General features: G+C 53.8%; 1 protein-coding gene and 1 long non-coding RNA gene across 3 annotated transcripts; one reads left to right on the top strand and one right to left on the bottom strand.

Moving 5' to 3' along the window:
- Positions 1–9,445: 9,445 nt before the first annotated feature.
- Positions 9,446–13,403, bottom strand: SRSF1 (serine and arginine rich splicing factor 1). Of its 2 annotated transcripts, XR_011049458.1 has the most exons (6): positions 12,823–13,402; positions 12,308–12,492; positions 11,872–12,044; positions 11,419–11,605; positions 10,884–11,003; positions 9,450–9,957 (listed from the first exon to the last, which is right to left on the bottom strand). XR_011049458.1 is itself a non-coding variant. In XM_068415696.1 (5 exons), exons 1-5 carry the CDS (start codon positions 13,014–13,016, stop codon positions 10,981–10,983), a joined length of 762 nt encoding a protein of 253 aa, XP_068271797.1. In that variant the 5' UTR covers positions 13,017–13,403; the 3' UTR covers positions 9,446–10,980. The 2 variants fall into 2 exon arrangements, 1 of the variants encoding a protein (XP_068271797.1); XM_068415696.1 differs by having other exon boundaries at positions 9,446–11,003; positions 12,823–13,403.
- LOC137671873 (uncharacterized) lies at positions 12,678–17,177 on the top strand. The gene is made up of 3 exons (XR_011049459.1): positions 12,678–13,022; positions 14,962–15,250; positions 16,623–17,177. It is a non-coding gene; the product is annotated as an uncharacterized lncRNA (long non-coding RNA).
- Positions 17,178–19,041: the final 1,864 nt, after the last annotated feature.

The following is a 19,041-nucleotide window of genomic DNA, read 5'->3' as shown; positions in this document are numbered from 1 at the left end:
GTTACAGATAATGCAAAGGCTGGTCCCGAAGCCCCAGCTCTGCGTAACACGGGGAGGAGGGACGGCAGAGGGCTCGTGGGGGGTCCCAGCCCGCCGGCTCGGCCGTTGCTTTGTGCAATCTTGGGCGAGTCACCTGGCTCCCGCCGCGCTGGTCCTCGGCCCTCCCCGAGCGTTTCTTCACTTTCCAAGAGCGTTGCAAAACAAAAGTCGTTCTGTTCAGAGCCGCGCTTGCGGTTGTTTCACGCCTCTCGGGCTATCTGCTAGCTTTTTCCCTTGAAACCCCAGTGCCGGAGTTGAGTGAGTACGTCATGTGTTTGCATTAAAAAAAATGTTTCTCAGCCTTGTGACCCCAGAGGAAAGTTTGGGGATATCTGCCCAGGGGCTCGGCTGCCCGGAGGGGCCTGACCCGCTCGGGGCACCCGCACCTCTGAGATCTGCCTCGGGGAACTTGGAGCCCGCTTGGTTTTGGCCACCTGTGTCCGCACCGCGGTAGAACCCTGCGCTGGTGCATCCAGTGGGCAGCGCTGGCAACATGCAAAATACTGCCCTGGCTCTGCAGAGGCTCTGAATTCAGAAAAACAAACCAAAACAAGGAGGCAAAGGGGTTTGCTAGTGCACGTGCAACACGTGCCCTCAGCCCTGCCGGGACCGCGCCGGCCCAGCTCGCCCGCGGACCGTTTGCTCTGCTCAGCAGAGATGCTCTTCCCAGCCACAGCGCCGGGGCAGCCGCAGCGTTGCCCCCTCCACCCCGCCTGCGCCGCCGGAGGGGTTCCCTCTCCTGCCCTTTATTCCGTCCTGGCACTGCCACCGGCCGAGAGCCAAGAGAGGAAACCCGCGTCCGTAGGGCGGGGGACACCACTGCTGCTCCTGCTTATTTTCCTCCCGGCCAGTCAGTTATATTTGTTAACGCTTATTAATGAAGACTTGGGAGAGCTCTCTTTGTTAAAGGCTCACACTCACGTCAATTAAAGGCTAAGAGAACTACCCAAGCGTATCACTGAGTCATCGAAGAAACCTCGATGAGCACGTAGGAGACTAACCTCCACGTTCTTGTGGGTTTTACAACTAAAGAACCAAGAGGGGATACAGGAACAAAACTGAGAAGACTCAAAGCCTTCTTGCTAAGTCAGAGGAGAGGGAAACGGAGCTGGAGCCCCCTCTCCTCTCGACGGTGCCCGGCTGAGCCCTCCCAGCCCCGAGACATCCCGCAGCGGGGCAGCGATCGCTGAGAGAAAAGCTGCGTCGGGAGCAAAGCGAGGCGAGGCTCTGCAGATAATCCCCGGGGGGAGAAAGAGCTCACAAGAGCCGTGTATGTAAAGGGCAAGTCTATGCCAAACCCCACAAACTTTCCTTTACCCAGAATTATAACTGGAAATATAAGAAGCCACAGCGTTAGAAAACACGTATTTACATTATATATGCCCCAAAGCAGAATAAACAAAGGTTAGATTTGTAAACCCTCCATCTTAATTAAAGCAGTGCTGCTTTGGACAAACCCACAGAACAGGTGGCTTGAAGTGTTGTGTTATTTAATTTATACCTTCCAGCTCCCTTAGTCATCGAGCTGGGACAGCGATAGCATCAGCAGCCACCCCGCTGCTGCGCTGGTACCCGCGGCGAGCGTGCACAGGGGATTTCCAGGGCACCGGGAACCGTATGGCCCTTTCACCACCATCCCAAGGCTGCTTTTTCCTGCCTTTTCAAAGAAAAATCTCCCCTCCTTTCTTCCCCCAAAGGACCATCTAAACTCTACCCATTTTATTGGGACCTGTAGTGGGACATGAGCGATATTATAATTTGCTTTTCTGCTCTCCGCGCATCTCCCACAGTCACAGAGCGGGTGAGTTGTGCTGGGCGAGAGCCTGGCTTGTGGCAAGCGTGGGCACCCACTCGCCCTCGTCACCCGGACGCTTTCCCCCAGCCCCTGCCTGCCCGCCGACACGCCGTGCTCCGATTCCCTTCGGCGAGCATCTGCTTGCGTCGCTAAGAACAGAAAATGTTGTCAGATATTTCAGCTTTAGAGGAGCCCCTTTCTGTTTGTGCTCTGCTCCCCGAGCGACGCGGCGGGCTTTGAGTTTCACAGCTCCACGGGGCTGAAGAGCCCTCGAGTGTGTGAATAAGCTGCGATGACGTTGCTGAGAACGTGCTCCCGCAGGCAGTTTCCCTTCGGCTGCTTCCCAAGTCCGTGTCTTCTCTTGTTTCTCTCTTCGCAGCCTCAACATCCCTCTCAAACTGACTGTCCCCCGAAGAACATCCCACCGCACCCCTCTGCCCAGCGCCCACCGGCCGAGCCTGCCCCTGACCTGCAGCAAAACCCAGGTGGAAGGTGCTGCAGGGCAGAGCTGTCTCCTAGGCAGAGGGAAGGGGAAAGCTCTCGCCCATGCTTGTCATCTCCGCTGCCAGGGAGCCTGCTGCCATCCCTCTGTCCCTCCGTCCCACGCCCTCGGGCAGCGGTGGCCGCGATGCCCTGCCCGTGCCATGCCAGGGCCACCATGCATGCCCGCCTTCTCGTAATTAGTGCATCCGAAAGATCGCTCCTCAAAGGAGGAAAATAGGATGCAGGGAATTACCAGCCAGCTCGGCTGAATCACAGCAGAAAGGCACTACGACAACCCACGGAGCAGCGGCACAAAGCTGCTCCAAGGGAAGGAGCCTCGTCAGCAGGGCTCAGCAGGGATCCCTGAACACGGCTTGACTGTCTTCATGTTTTCAGCACCAAACTTCGAGGCGCTCATCGCTGCAGCGGCCATGCAAAAGGAGGTGGGGATGGAAACTGGAATGGTCAGCGTGATGCCCGTGGTGGTGGAGTTGTGGTGGCACAAGGGCCGCACGCTGTCCTGGCCACGGGGACACCTCCGGGTCCGTACAGAGCTGGTGTCAGGTCCCACCATGACGGGCAATGCCCGTGCCCCCCGTCAGGCAGGACGAGCGTTCGGGCTGCTCCGTGCTTTCGGGCGTTCCCCCGCGAAAGCATCCCCAGGCCCAACAGCCCTGCGGCGGCTGTGCCCCTCCGTGCAGCTCTCCTGAACCCTCCCTCCCTGCTGGGGCACCCACTGTCCCCCCTGCTAGGGGAAACCCTCCCACCCTTCCCCGGGATTTCATCTTTGCCATCCCCACAAACCCAGCACTGTCCCCTCTCCCCGCAGCGCCACGGCAGCAGATCCCCACTGTCCCGCAGCCTGAGCTCTGCCTTCCCTGGGCACGCAGCGTGCCAGGGGCTGGCTCCCCTCCCGCACGGCTTCTCCCGCAGCCCGGCGCACGCCACGGCCACGCAGGGGATGCTCGGTGCTCCCCGCGGGACGGCGGCCAGCGAGCCGCGGCCGAGGGGCAGCGGGGCTATGTTTAGCCTCGCCGCCGGCGGGCAGCGCGCCGGGACAGCGGCGTTATCTCTTCCCACCTCCTTGTCCTCAGCTGTGCCGGAGCTAATCTCTCCTTGGCACCTTGAGCAGCAGAGCTGCCCCGCGCCGCCAGCACCCAGCGTCCCGCTGTTATTGCGTTGGTTATCTCCGGCACAACTTTTTTTTCCCACAAAGCGGCCGCTGTCAGCTGTCGCGCCGCCCCTGCCGCTCGCCACGCTGGGGACGGGCAGCAGGCTGCTGGCTTTGCCACTGTCCTCGGGCGCCTGCAAAGCTACTGCCCCTGCCCCAGCAGCGGGGCTGCCCGTCCCTGTGCACGCGTGGGGGACGCGCCGGGGCAGCCACCAGTGCCGGGCCACTGGTGCCACGCAGCGTGGGTTGCCCGTGCGTGACACCAAATCCTCAGTTCTACACACGTATATGATTTAGATACGATTTACACAAAGACGTGTGGATGTACAGGGGGTTCTGTTTCGCACAAGGACCTGCTGGCGGGTGCTCGCCCACCCCTGCCCCAGCGCCCCGTCCGCCCCGCGCTGCCCTCGGCGCTTTGCCTTCGAGCAGCCGCCGCTCTCCAGAAAAGCCTCCGCCACTTTGCTTTGAAAACTTGACGAGACAAGAGCGTGTACCAATTAGTGCGCAGCGCGCTCCTCCAGTTAATCACCAGTGACCATTTTTAGTCATAATTCCTGCGGGGCCAAGGGCTGCAGGGAAACATCCGCTCCCTCCTCGCTCCCCTTCCCACCATCTGCCCCGGCTCCTCCCGGGCACGGGCTGGACGGCAGCGGGCACGTAAGGTCAGCGCATTTAGGGAAAAACACGGCCGCTGAATTAGAGCAGCCGAGCCGGCGAGGAAATCCTAGCGCTAATCCCTGATCTTTCCCTGACACACGGCACAGCTCGGGCGAGCCGGCTGCCTCCCTCCTCCCCAGCCACAGCTGGAAAACGTGGATAATGCTGCATTACCTTCCCCGCGGGGCTGCTGCGATTAACAGTGGCGAAGAGCTCAGAAATCCTTCAGGAAAGGCAACGGGGATGGTGGGGATTAATACCCAGCTACATGGCCACGGCCCCCCAAGACCAACACCGTGCCCCATTTTTTTAATTCTTTGCTATTTACTTTTTTGTTCTCCAGGACCTGGGTGTTGTTTAATCTCGTTTGGCAGCTATGGATCGTCTCCAAAAGAAATCAATGCTTGTGCATTCGGTTGCATGGCTCAGCCGATCCCACGGGGATCAGCATCCCGCCGGCTGAGGAACCAACTCCGCACCCTGTTTCCAAGGGATGAACAAAATCTTTGACGACACCCACTGGGCGCAGGCACCCAGGCAGCGCCAGCTCAAACGGATTTCAGTGCTGCCGAGGAAAGGTCTCGCATCATTCCACAAGTCAGGCAGGGGATGATGCTCCTCGTACCTTCCCCCTGGCCTGCAGCTTCTCAGCGTGCACTTTAAAGATACACATGGGTGCAAGGATGGAGAGGCGGTGGCCAAAGGAGACAGAGTCAAACCCAAGCCAGAGCTGCGCAGAGGAAGTTTTTCCTGAAGCTTAAAACAGTATCAAAAATCACTAGAAAAACACAGACTTGCCCTTTGTCAGAAGGAAAGTACCCAGAGTTCAGCAAACTGCCAAGTTCCTCACTTTTAAATTTCCGCCGGCGCGCTGGAGGCAGCTGCTTGCCGCAGCCTCTCGGCATCCCAGCGAGTCAAACACCCTGCACCGGCCGTGCCGCGGGAGCCAGCCCGGGGCCAGAGCGCTGGGGCCACGCTGGCACATCTGCCCAGGTAGGGATCTGCGTGGTCCGAGTGCGTCAGGATCTGGCACGTCATCGGCCTCGCAGAGCGCGACAAGTCAAGCGAGAAACGGGTATTTTTGAAAAAAAATATTCTACCCGAAGCGTGAATCGTCAGCTGACTCATAGAAACACGAAACTCACTTAAGGGATGAATTAGAGCTGTTAGAATACAGAGGTAATTACTCATGTGAACAATGCCCTTCGCAACTCTTTAATGATTACACAAATTAGTGAATAAAATTATGTTAATAGCTCTACAACTGTTGCATACACACGCAGCCCTCCGGCCGGGAGGGGACGAGCAGCAGGCCCAGCCAGGACCCCCTCGCTGCCGGGGACGGAGGTGAGCGAAGCGCTGCTGGGCTCCTGGGGCACTGCCGGGGGCTGTGCCCATCCCTGCGCCCATCCCGTGGTGCTGCCGGGCTCTGTGCCCATCCCTGTGCCCATCCCGTGGTGCTGCCGGGCTCCGTGCCCATCCCTGCGCTCATCCTGTGGCACTGCCGGGCTCCGTGCCCATCCCTGCGCCCATCCCGTGGTGCTGCCGGGCTCCGTGCCCATCCCTGCGCCCATCCCGTGGTGCTGCCGGGCTCCGTGCCCGTCCCCGTGCCCATCCCGTGGCACTCCGGGCTCCGTGCCCATCCCTGCGCCCATCCCGTGGTGCTGCTGGGCTCCATGCCCATCCTGCGGCACTGCCGGGCTCTGTGCCCGTCCCGTGGCACTGCCAGGGTCAGACCAAGCGCTGCGAGGAGCACGCAGTGCGGGTGGGCACGGCGGGCACTGCGCTCTGACTCACTCGCCTTCTCCAGGCGTGCAGGAGAGGGATTTCAGGGAGTGTTTGTTACCCAGGGAACTTCCTGGAATCGTGTTTTTTTTTTTTAAATTCATCTTTCTGTTTGAAATAGGTTCAACTGCAATTCCAGATAAACTGCTCCTCACCGTGCAGGTGCAGCGAGGATTATTTTGCGCTCAGCATAGCGGACTCCTAGCAAAGCTGTAGCTATTTTTAGCCAATCTAGAAATTACCATAATCTTGCCGTGCAGCTCACAACTCTCTGCTGTTATCAGGAACAAGAAATCTCGAGCCACGACTAACACGAACAGATCAATGAATGAGGCTGCTGTTCTACAGCAGAAGTTTCTCTTCAAAAAAACCAAAACAACCCAAAAACCCCAAACGGTGGTTTCTAGGAGAAACCACAAGTTTTCAAACCATCTCAATTTCAGTGCTGACGTTGGCTTTATTAAGGACTCTGCCATCAGCACGATGTGCAGTTACGGACTGGTTCCCTCCCTCCCCACATTCATAAAAAAAAGACACTTGGTGCCTTGGTTCTGACCTGTTTAAATCCCAGGAAATACGTTCCCGGCAGAACAGCTACCGTGGCCTGGCTGCTGCCTTCCAGCAGAACGTGTTGCCACTAATTTAAGATATTAAAATAAATAGCAGGTTTTACCCAACAGCCACAGCTGGGCGAGCGGGTGACTCGCGCTGCCCGTGCCTGGAAGCCAGCGCTCCCCAGGAGGGACGTCACGGCGGCGCTGACTCAGGTTCATTTTCATCCACAGCCCGAGAAGCCAAAGGGGGAAGAGGTGGCACAGCCTCCCCAGGGTGTGCCCGGCTGGAGGGGCTGCTCCCAACACCCAGCTCGCTCCTGACCACCTCAGTACAAAGTTAATGAACTCGCAAAGACGTGGTGTAATTAGCAACTGAGGGATGTCAGAAGGCACGGACTCCTCCACCTAACTGTTCCTAGCACTATCAGAACTGGTTGATAGCACGTTTCTGAGATATTAATTTAATTCCTCTATTTGTAAAGTCCATTACGTCGATCAGAGAACATGAAACTCCCCCTGAAGAGGGTGAGCCACGCCGGCTGCTGACGGTGAGAACCAGGAATTACAAACCTGGGGAAAGCCGTGGTTCTCCCTCTGATGGGTTTCCTGCCCCATCAGCTGCACGTCTGCTGTTAGCAGGACGACGACAGAAAAGAAAGGTCTAGAGGCGTGGAACGCACCAGAGCTCCACATGGGACCAGCTTTATTAGAGGATCTCAGAGCACGTTACAGCCCCCGGCGCTGAACAGCGACACAAAGCTCACCCCGGCTGGTGCACGCAGGAGGACACGGGGACGGGCCGGTTGCCACGTGCGATGCTGGGGCAGACGGACAGCAGGAGGAATGTGGAGCAGCGGGTCGTCTGCTGCAGCGACTCGGCCTCTCCTCGGAGTGGAAAGCCAAAAGGAGAGGAGGATCTCCAGCACTGCTCCGCTCCCTTCCACTTCCCAAGCGAAACGAAAACGCTGTTTCCCCTTGGCGGGGAGGACGAGCAGCCTCCTCGCAGGGGTACGACGCCGAGAACAACGTCCAGAGCTTTGCACAAAGGTGACGACAAGGTCTGCAAATCCCAGCGTGGAGAAAGGCCGGTGCTACCGCCTGCTCCTCGGTGGAGTTCAGTGCCCCCCCCGCGGAGAACAGCCTTTCCACGGGGTGAGGTTTACTGCGGCTGCAAACCACTCCGAGACAATCTCTGAAGCCAACAACTGTCAAGTGTTTCCCACTCACAGAAGCGCGGGCTGAAGCGCCAGCCCTGCCCACGCACACCCCTCACCTGCCAGCCCTCCTGTGCCAGCACCGAGCCCGGCACGCTTAAACCCTTCCCGCACCTCCGACCTTACAGCTCGTACAGGTCCTTCTCTATCTCGAAGTCAGCTGAACCACCCCTCAAATCAGCGCTCCAGCACATTAATTAGCTCCTTATGAACTTCCTCAGAACCCCTGCTTCTGCCTGGACCTCCTGGGTCACAACCCAGGCTCCCCTGCTTCAAAGAGGGGCCCGTGACCCCTTTGGCTACCAGGGTCCTGGCCCCCTTCGCTCCTCCTTCCCCGTGTTTACCTTCCTCCCAACCCTACGCCGTCAGAGCACAAACCTCTCCCAACACTTCAGTCACTCAAACCAAACTCTTCAAGTTTCCTTTTGTCAAAGAAAACATTCTCCTTCCCCAAGCACACTTGAAGCCTTTGCTTTAAAACTGCTCCACTTCACCTCGAGAGAACTGATCAATGCCCAGGAGGGTTCGGGGCTTTTTGGGCCAAACTTCCCCCTTCAACAGCACGCTCCTACGCGCCTGCCCGCTCCACTCCCTCGTTCCCACACCCTGACTAACGAACTTCTCTGGCCAGAGCCACCCCACTTCACACTCCCCCACTCATCCCTACAGCTCTTCTCCTTTTCTTCCCCTCTGGCATCGTCCCATGGCCACTTGAGCCCCTAAGGTACATCTGTACTGACCCTAACACAGCTTTTACCTCCCCCCACCCAAACACAGTGCCCTGCCATTGGGGTTTCACCACTTTGGACAGAAGTACATCTCTCACACATCTTTGGCAACACAGTATCCCTGCAGGGAAACATTCTGCGACAAACCCAGGTCTGCCACCACACCAAGCACCCTTCACAGTGTTACATGTGCTTCAGACCCACACCTGCTCACCCTGCCCCAAACACAAATCCCAGCTGACAATAAAGCAACCCCCTTGCGCCGCTCCCCTTCCCTGCCGCACAGCAGCAGCCTACACTCACCCGTCTGACAGGCAAAGCGTGGGGCACTGCCACGAGCGCCCTGCTGAGCACCATCCTGCAACTGGCAGTTACATCCCGCAGGAGAAATGCCTTTCTGCTCCGCACTGACACTTGGCTCTTTAATTCGCTGTAAATTAAAGATATTCAAACATAAGCAATGTAATTTCATCAGACAACTGAAGGAACAGTCACACACTTCCTACTCGGTGACGAGAATATCCACGTAGGGAAGGTGCTGAGCCCCGCTTCGAGCTGTGCACACCGCAGGGTGCCATCACCCCACCCCGCCACAGCTCTGGGGTTACACTCACTGAGCTGCCACCAGCCACTCAGCTCCTCCACAGCCCCCCACCCCAGGACGTTTGGACACGCTGGTTCTACCCATATTTATTTCCAAGAAGATCACAGGGGGAGCGCTGAGCCCAATCCACCTCACATTTTCCTTCTGCCATCTTTAGAAGAGCATCGTTAGCAACACTAACATTAAAGCATCCTCTCCTAAGCAGGGAGGATTCTCTCTTTTCCCCAACTCATACAACACATTCCACCCATTTCCCAGGGAACTGAGCCTTTATTTAGGAGCAGCTCAACCATCGACGCTTCCTGCGAAACACTACGGCTCTGTTGAGCACAACAGCCTTTTGTTCGAAAGCTTGTGATGTAACAACGCTACAGGGGCAAGCAAAGACCACGACTCTCAGCAACAAATGATGACAACCGTGCACGTTTTTTTAAAAATTTTATTTGTCAAAGAAAAAAGGCAATAGCCAATTGAAATCCTACTTAATCTTTAACTCCAATTTTTGTCTTTAAATTTAGAGAAATGACTTTTTTTTTTTTAAACAAACCCCCCTTTTTCCCCTTTAACGTTTACCATCTACTCGTGCTGAATCCTTCCAAGGAGATTGCTCCAGCGTACCTCTCCAGGTCCTCGCTTTGCTCCTTTTACCAAAAAAATGCAAAACTCCATCGTGCATCTTAAGGGCTCCAATCGTCAAAAATAAGGAAAAAAAAATATCTTTGGAATAGCCAATTGAGTTGAATAAAAAAAAATCCACACGAATGCGGTTTGGTTGGGGCAGGAATCCACTCCTATGTTCCTGGTAATTTGATCCCGCTCCATGAATCCTTGTAATTCAGCCTCCCTATCCTATCCACATTATGATTTGAATCCAATGATCCAGCTCCAAGGATTGGGATCCAGTGAGCCCTCTCCAATCCAAACCTTTATAACCAGCAAAACCAAAAAAGAGGAGGCAAAAAGTTAGATACTGTAATGAAAAAATAGGATTCTGGGGAATGATCAGTTATGTTTGCCATCAATTAATACAGATGTACATTAATAACTATCAATTCCCCAAAACAAACTTTTGAATGGTGATGCTCAGATAATTTTTTTTCGTTTAGAAATGTTAATTACTATTCGGAGGAAACATTTGTAATATTTACACTATGTCAACTGAAAATGCCAACATACTCATCGCTCGTACGGTGGTGTGCTACAGGTTTTGTGGTTGCAAAAAATGTTTTATGAAACTGGAAGAGCTTACTGCTAAAGCTATCCACCTACTGCGTGTCTATGCTACAGCCAGCACGCCCAGCCGGAGGGCGCCACAATTAACTACCCGGAGTTCTCAAACCATCAGTGAGTCAATTGTGAATTAGTCTGAGGGGGCAGGGCTGAGATTTAAATTATTCCCAACTTAGGTTTGCTATTTTTTTTGCTTTCATTCTGATACTTAAAAAAATGAAATAGCAACGCTGTATCAGTCACACAGAGGACATGCAGATTTTAGCAGTATTGATATTATACTCCGATTTAAAGATACCCTTGATCTACTACAAGTGTACGAATACTACAGAACATTAACACTTGTAACCAAATGCTGCATGACAAAGTAAACCAACGCTCCCACCCTCGTCCCAGTTTATTCCTTTAAAAAACTAGAATGGAATAGAGAATTACAAAAGCAAGTATTTAGCCACAATTGCCAAAAAATAAAGAAGTTTTAAAGAGAAGAGCAATTGTAGTCTGCAGTAACGAGAACATGCCTGCAGTGACACGTAGGTGCACGCACTCAATTAACCTGTCTCTCAGTATAAGGTCAATACTGCCAAGTTCATCTGTGACAATAGCACTTGGAGTCATACCATTGCCTCCATTATTGATCTGATCCTCCTCAATCCTCCTTTTGACAATCCTAAAATGATTGACATGTGCTCCACAATCCTTTAATCCAAAGCATTCTTAATCCATCTCTTCAGATATGTCTACAGAAAGACACACGAAAAGGCAAGATAAAATATAAGATCCCCCGGAAGAGACAAGTTAGCCACAAACATCCCAACAACCCCAGCTCGTGTAAACCATAGCTGAACACTGAGACATTTACACAGCAATACCACAGCTCGAAGAAATGTTGGTATTTAACTAGAACTAAATCGAAACAATCCTGACTGACATCAATTAAAATACAATTTACCAAAGACATGAGGGGAATGTTGATGTTAAGGAGCAAATACTCACTAGGGATTTTACACAAGAATGCAATTCAACACTTCAGCCAATTTGAATAAAACAAGTTTGAATTAAAAAAAAAAAAATGAAAGGCTGTACTAAGTAAAGGAAAACTGTGTACAACACGGGGTTCTACAAAAAGATCAGAGCTAGTGATCGTTTATGTACGAGATCGGGATCTGCTGTGGCGGGGAGAGTAGCGTGGAGATCCTCTGCTTCTTCTTGGGGAATAACTGCGGCTTCTGCTGTTGCTTCGACTACGGCTTCTGCTACGACTACGGCTGCGTGACCGAGATCTTCCATAGCTTGGACTTCTTGGGCCATCAACTTTAACACGGATGTAGGCAGTTTCTCCCTATTGAATAGACAGAACTTTCGATTGAAAAGTCTAGGCTTTAGGGCCATCTTTTTAGGCATGCTGACAGACTGAAGATAGCGTTTACTACAGCACGGAAATAGACATCAAAGCTTTAAAGTCTATCTCCCGACAAACTGACCACAGACTTATTTAGCTGCTTTGTATACGAACAATGAACACCACCACACGTTCCTTACCTTCAAGTCCTACTGTTAAGCCCCTTGTATCCAATTCTGGCCAAAGAAAGTAAGTATGAAACCTACCTCATGAGATCTAAATTTAGTGTTATCCAGTTTTCGCACAGCGTAGGTCATATCTTCCTTCCGTACAAACTCCACGACACCAGTGCCATCTCGGAAAACATCAGCATAACATACATCACCTGCTTCACGCATGTGATCCTTTAAATCCTGCCAACTTCCACTTGGAGGCAGCCCTATAGAAAAAAAACAAGACATGACTTTAAAAACGGTTTATATTCTCACCTCCCGTAGCTACAGCATCAGCTTGCAGTAAGCAGAGAGACTACCCAGTAAGCAGAGGGGCTGTCTCGAGGAGCCGTTAGCACCGTGCAGACAGCATTCCCCCCGGGCTACGATGCTTTTTAAGAAACAACTCGGAGCCGCACCACCCCTCGCCGGGAAGCTTGCCTGGCAGACCCCGGGGGAGCACTTGCGCTGCGGGAGAGGAACAACTTACCCGAGACGATCACTCTGTACTCCGAGCGCCGGGACGGGGGGCCGTACCTGCCCCGGGGGGCTCCGCCCCCCCCGCCGCCGCCGCCGCCTCTGCCGGTGCCCCGGCCGCTCCGAGGGAACTCCACGCGGAGGCGATACCCATCGTAGTCGTAGCCGTCCCGCCCGTAGACGGCGTCCTCCGCGTCCCTGCGGGACGGGACGGGGCGGTGAGCGCGGCCGCCCGCCCCCCCGCGCCGCGCCCTGCCCACGCGCCGCCCCCCCGCCTTTGTTCCCGCTTCCCGCCGGCCCCGCCCGCCCGCCGCCCCCCTTCCCGGGCCCCCCGTTACAGCGGGGGCCCGTTACCGCGGCCTGAGAAGAAGGGGGGGGGGTCGATGCTGCACGGGCGGGGAGAAGCAGCTCGCAGGCGGCTGCCCCCGCCTCAGGCCCAGGGCTGGAGGGGACACACACCCCTCAGGCCGCGGCGGGGCCCAAGTCCCCTCTCCCTGGGGAGCGCCCGGGGGTGGTGGAGGGTCTCACCTGGGGTCCTCAAACTCGACGAAGGCGAAGGGTGGGCCCCCGCGGCGGTTCTTGAGGTCGATGTCGCGGATGGCCCCGTACTTGTAGAAGACGTCCTCGATGTCCTTGGTGCGGATGTCGGGGGGCAGGTTCCCCACGTAGATGCGGCAGTCGTTGTTACCGGCTGGGCCGCGGATCACGCCCCCTCCGGACATGGCAAGGTCGGCAATGGCTGCGGCGGTGGAGGTTCGGAGCGCGGAGCGCGGGCGGTCGGGCGGGCGCGGGGCCGGGCCGGGCACACGGGAGCGCACACGCCGCCTCCCCCAACAACCGCTTCAAAATGGCGACCGCGGCTCCCCTCGCGCTCCTACTGCGCGCAGCGATTTCACCCCGGGACGCAGCACCTCCCGCGCTGTCGTACAGCGAGGCGGCGCCCGCGTCTCCCGCCGCGCCCTCACTCCTCCGTCCTGCGCATGCGCGGCTTCGCAGGAAAGTAGTCCCTGCTCTCTCGCCCCGTGGCAGGCGCCCCCCGGACGCCGGGCCTGTGCGGACGGTGCCGCTCCGAGCGCGGAGGCGCGGCGAGCCTGGGGCTCCCTCGGGCACCGCCGCTACCCGCCGTGAGGCGAGAGCGCACCCCCCGGCCACGGTTTTCACGGCAGCGGGCCGTGTGGCGTCACGTCCGGTGCGGCGTCCGCGCCAAGAAGGCCCGGCCGGGGCAGGGGAGGGTGTGTCCCACAATGCACCGCGCCGGCGCTTGGCGCCAAGGCGCGGGGCGTGTCCCACAATGCACCGGGGGAGGGGGTGGTGGGGCCGTGTGCAGCGGCTGCGGGGGGGCGGGAGGGGCGGCGGCCATGGCGGCGCGGAGCGGGTTGCTCTGCGCTGTGGGCAGAAGCGATGCGGCCGCGCCCGGGTCGCAGTCACGGCTCTGACACGTTGTGGCGTGCCCAGGGGGCGTGGGGAGAAGGGCTCTGCCCGCTCCGCAGGCGGGCGGGAGGGCCGAGGGTAGGACGGAAGCGAGCTGGGACCGGCTCGGCCACGCTGAGATAAAATGGCTGCCCTAAGGGCACAGGGAGCTGAATCCAGGCCTGGTCGCTGCTCAGCCGTGCGACCATCCTGCTTTCATATCCCCTTTAGCAGGGCATTAAAGTTACGTTCTAGGACTGCTAATTTTGTGGGTTTTTTTCCCTTCTAACACTGTGCTCTCCCGTTTCTGAACGCTATATCATGGTTCTCAGGGCCTCTTGCGTCAGAATAATCTCAGTCTGCTCTGGAAGGACACTCAAATCTACTTTGGAGGCTGAGCACAGCGACTTTGGACAGAACAAGCCTTAAAAACATACTTGACTTTGTTAGTAAAAAGTGGAGGAACAAAAAAGCATTTGAGATTGAGGCAAAGTCACATCTACAGTAGACACGTTTATGAAAACATCATCTCCTAAGGGCTCTGCTCCCTCAGACGCGAGTGCTGCGTGGTGTGTCTTTGGAGGTTTAATGTAGAGTTGCATGAGAAGTGTGTACAAAAGAGGGCAGAAAAGGATTTCCTGGGGAAGAAGCAAGAAAATCATGTACGATTATGAGATTAAATAAAGTCACTTTAAAACACCAGTGTAGCAGTCTAGTCTGTCACAGCCCCAAATGATGTGTAAATGTCACTTTAGACAGACACAGGGCTTTGGTGTGCCCCAAACCCTCAGAGCGCGGCAGCTCTTCCCTGCTGTGTCCCAGCTGAAGTGAGAATTTTTTGTATGATCCGCAAGATATAACAGACGTGGGAGGGATACATCTAAAAATAATAGAAATAGTTGCGCTTTTGCAATCGGGATGTCTCTTGTTTGTCCCTTGGTATCTTTTGTATCGGCACAAGCGAGTCCATGTGGTGCTGGAAAGGTTGAGTCACTGTAACCACCGTGATGGGGTTAAAGTAGTGTCTGAGGGCGCAGAAAAACCCTTCAGGCTCCTAAGTTAATTAAGGGATTTTGAAAAATGTGTCATGGCTCTTTACTAGAGTCTGTCAGGCATACTTCATTCTTCATGTCTTAATTAAAAATGCATATTCCTCTAGAAAAACAGCAATCCGGATGACTTACAGTTAGAAAAATATTTTCAGTGTAACGTCATAACATGTTTGTTATAAATGCCTTTCATTTTTCTCTCGCGTAGGTTAACGGACAGTAACGTCCTCTGCTCTGGTGATTTTTAACAGTGGCAATATCTACGTTAGATCGCTGGTGGTTTGAATAAAGGCTGCTATTAATCACTGAAAGATGTTCTGAGAAAGCCCATCTTCAGCAGCGGTGGTTTGCAAAGTGTAAACTACCAACTCTCTAGGGATTTTCTGCGTCTTTAGCAGAGTTTTATGGTGTCATGGTTCTGCTTGTAGCGGAGCACGGACTGGTGAGGCGGTGACTGCAGGGCCGCTGCGGCTCCAGCGTTGATCGATGTGACTTTGGTGGGTGATTTGGGATAAATGCATTTTTTAAACTAGCACAATTTAACAAGCTAATGCAGTTATTTGCCAGCTCAGCAGAAATACTTGCTGCATATTAAAAAAAAAAAAATAAAATAACATTTCCCCTCCCCACAAAAAAAACAAATCTCAAAGGCCCCAAATATGCTCTTCCCAGGTGTAGGGAAGGCTCCATCCTTTGCCAAGAAATGAGTCTGTATTTTCAAAAGCTTATTAAACTGCTGAAAGTTATTCTTAAAGGCGTCATAAAATAATGGTAAGGCTGCCTGGTTTGTGAGAACCCTAATGCATAATTTCTTTTGTGTGTTAATAACCTCATAACTGCTTTAAATTATTGCCTTAATTACCTTAATGAAGTGTCTCTTTATAGAAATATTGAGTGTTTTCTTCCTTATTACCTTTTTTCTCTCAGTGTTATCAGCAGAGAGCTTAACAGAGTTGGATAACCTGCAGAACACTTATTTGCTTTGTCAAGAGTCGCTTTTGGCTTTCTGGCAAAATATATATGTGGAGAATCATTAAACATTAATTATGTAGAAAATACATTACTGGGAAGGAAACAGCAAATAATCTTGCTAAAAAAAAAGCCAACTACTGTAAAATTGACAAGCTTTCGTTCTCAAAATGAGAGTAATGAGAGCCAGGGCTTTCCAACGGAGAATATTGATGAATAATGCAAATGTTAGTGGTGTGGCCCCGTACGGGAGGTGCTGGACAGCTCTGTTAGCGAGAACCTGTTTGTCCTAGTCCTTAGTATGGCACAATCCAGCTGGGATTAGTCTTGACTAATCTTACTTTGTTCCAAAATAGCAGTTTCTCAAAGCTCGGATTGTTTGGAAGAAAAGGGTCGTTTTTAAAACGGCGTCTTAAGTTGTAACATTATTTTTGAGAACTAAGCTTTGAATTGTCCAAACTTGCTATTTCCCTCCCATCACAGTTGTTCTGAGGATGCTGCTTGAGTGGTTTCTTTTGGCATTTCAACAGTAACACAAACTGCACAGATAGTGACTTTGGGGCTTGAAATATAAAGCTGATGTTTGGGGGGCCTTTGATTTTAAATAGTGCTTCAATGTTATCAAAGTGCCTCAATGTTATCAAAGTTATTAACTTGCATGTGGAAAAAAGATGCCACAATCCTGCCTGATTTTTCTCAGAGCAACGCTGAGTGCATTGCTAAGGCAAGGAAAATGAGTAAGTTTGAAAATATTTCCCATAAAAGCGGATGGTGGCAGAGCTCATGTCATTTATGTGGATTCATACGTAAGCAAAAAGATTTCATGTGCACATGCTGCAGCATGTCTTGATGCAAACGAAAACCACCACAGGCTTTGACAGTGTGAATTTTCCCTGAAAGGACACGCACGGGTAGAGATCTAAAGAAGAGCCAGCGGAAGGGCAGGCTGCGTCGACGCCTTTTCCATAGATAACACCACCTGCATTCAAATCTTGCCTGGAGGGCACTGTGGAAATGCTCATTTTTAGAAATTCTGAAACGTTGCTCTGTTTTCGCCATGAGAACAGCTGCACCGTTACAGCTGCTAAACACGATGTGCTCGGCAGAGCCGTGAGCCCGGAGCAGACTGCTGAGGTCTTCACGGGACCCTCCGGCGCAGCCCGGAGCCTTCCTGCAGCCACGGTAGCCCAGGCCCACGAGCAGCCCAGGACCACAAGCACCCCAGGCCCACGAGCAGTCCAGGCCCACGAGCAGCCCAGGACCACGAGCACCCCAGGACCACGAGCAGCCCAGGACCACGAGCAGCCCAGGGCCACGAGCAGCCCAGGGCCACGAGCAGCGCAGGACCACGAGCCGCCTCGTCACCCCGGCTGGTCTCCAGCAACCTGCCAGGCTGGCTGAAGGAAGCAGAATCTAGTTAAATCACATGTGGTTATTTGTCTTGCTAGTAGCAATTAAGGGTTAATTTTAGAAAAAAATTAAAATCAGGGTTTTTGATGTGATTTCTGCTGTCTTGTTTTCATGTTACTCTGATTTTCAGCGCCTGGTTTCCACCTTGATTCCCACGTGCCAGCGCACCACGTCTGGGGGCGGGGAGGGGAAGAGGCAGCGGTTGGCACAGACTGAAAAGTTTCAATGAGCCCCCAAACCTGTTTGAATTGGTTTCTTTCCCTGGGAAAACGTTTATGTTCGTACAGGGCTCTGGGGGCTCCTTCTGCCCGCTCCCCGTGGCTCCCTGTCTCCCGCTGTCCCTGAATATTGCAGCAGCCGCTTTAGTTGCTCTTCCCTCTCCCTGCCTGGTGGGATGCTCCAAAGCCTGATGTGGACACAGAAAAACGAATGCAAACTGTTAATGAAAATAAACCTGCCAAGGTTTATTCCTGCTAAGGAATAAATAAGCAAAAAGGGGTGTATCTGTTTGGGTGGCCCATTTCAGAAAGATCCTTGTGGTCAGGCAGGGACTGGCCAGCGAGGGTTTCCCCTGCGACTGCTCCTTCGCTCCTTGTTCTTTTGCTGGTTTTATATCTCTGTGCATCCCCCGGAGCTGCCTCCTTTCCCCTCGACACCTTCCCACGCCCCAGGCGTGCGGCATGCGGCCGGCTGAGCTCTCTGCGCCGGGATCTGCCGAGGAGCCAGTGGCACGGCACCAGCACCAGGAGCTCACCGACCCCGCTCAGCACCTCCTTTCCCACCGCTCGTGCTTCGACTCGGAGCGAACGGTGCCATCGGATACAGGGAACTGGAACAGTGAGCGGTGACAAAACACCGGGGAGGTCACACCGAGTGAGCCAGAGCCCCGTGCTGCAGGGCTTATCGAACAGGCAGCGTTCTGTACGCCGTGTCCATTCGAGGTATCGATAGCTTCTTGCTCCGTGTGTGGCATCTGTCACCGTCCCCACCAGGAAGCCGCAGTGCCGTGGCACAGCCGTCAGCTGCCCCGCTACGGGCAGCGAGAGCTCCGTGTTTAGGCGTCGCGGTGGCCGTGCCGCTGAGCCTCAGGAGCGTGGGCAGAGCCGAATCTTTTTGTTCTCCAAAAATAACCCCCATTTGCTAGGCCTGGGTGGGTTGTAAAAGGAGGTTTTCCATTAGCTTTCCGTCGGAGAGCCGCTGGCAGCTGCCGACGTCCCCGCTCCCTCTGAAAAGAGACGACGGGTTGCAGCCCCCGTGGCATCGACGTGGGTTTGCTGATTTTCTTAAGACAAGGAGATAGAATGAATGGGAAATGCATTAAAATTTGTTTCAGGCAGAATATTTTTAAATACAAATAAAGTTTTAGGAATTGTTTTGTTGACCTGCGTCAATTTATATAAACATTTGAGAGAGGTGAGGGGTTGCGATAACCACCTGAATACAGAAAGTCACGCGGGCCGAGGTAGGAGTGACACCGAGCCGTGTATTTTTACTGTCTGAGCTCAATGGAAGGCAAACAAACGAGGAAAAATAAACTAGACATTGGCAAAGGGAAGGGTTGGGAGCAGTTGCCAAGTTCCTGAGTGGTTTGCCGAGCCCAGCGCCCGGCTGGAAGGTGCTGCTAAAAGGCCGGTGCCTGTTCCCACTGGAAATCCTGTTTCACAGCATTTTACTACCTAGACATTCCCCGTTTAGAAAACCTCACAGTTCGTATCCAAATCATCCTTACAGAAGGTGTAACGTGCGAAATAAACTGCTTTTAAATTAGCAAGTTACAATATGAGGTCAGAAACGAGGAGATCGTTGTCATTTAGAGGCAGCACCCAAGCGTGAGCATCGGGTGTTTGATGGTTTCCCATGTGTGTGTGCACATACATGCGCTGCTCAAGGGTCCCTCGGGTCTCCGTGG

Source organism: Nyctibius grandis, chromosome 18, assembly GCF_013368605.1.
Source record: "Nyctibius grandis isolate bNycGra1 chromosome 18, bNycGra1.pri, whole genome shotgun sequence".
Lineage (NCBI taxonomy): Eukaryota > Metazoa > Chordata > Aves > Nyctibiiformes > Nyctibiidae > Nyctibius > Nyctibius grandis.
This window is presented reverse-complemented; position numbering and strand designations above follow the sequence as displayed.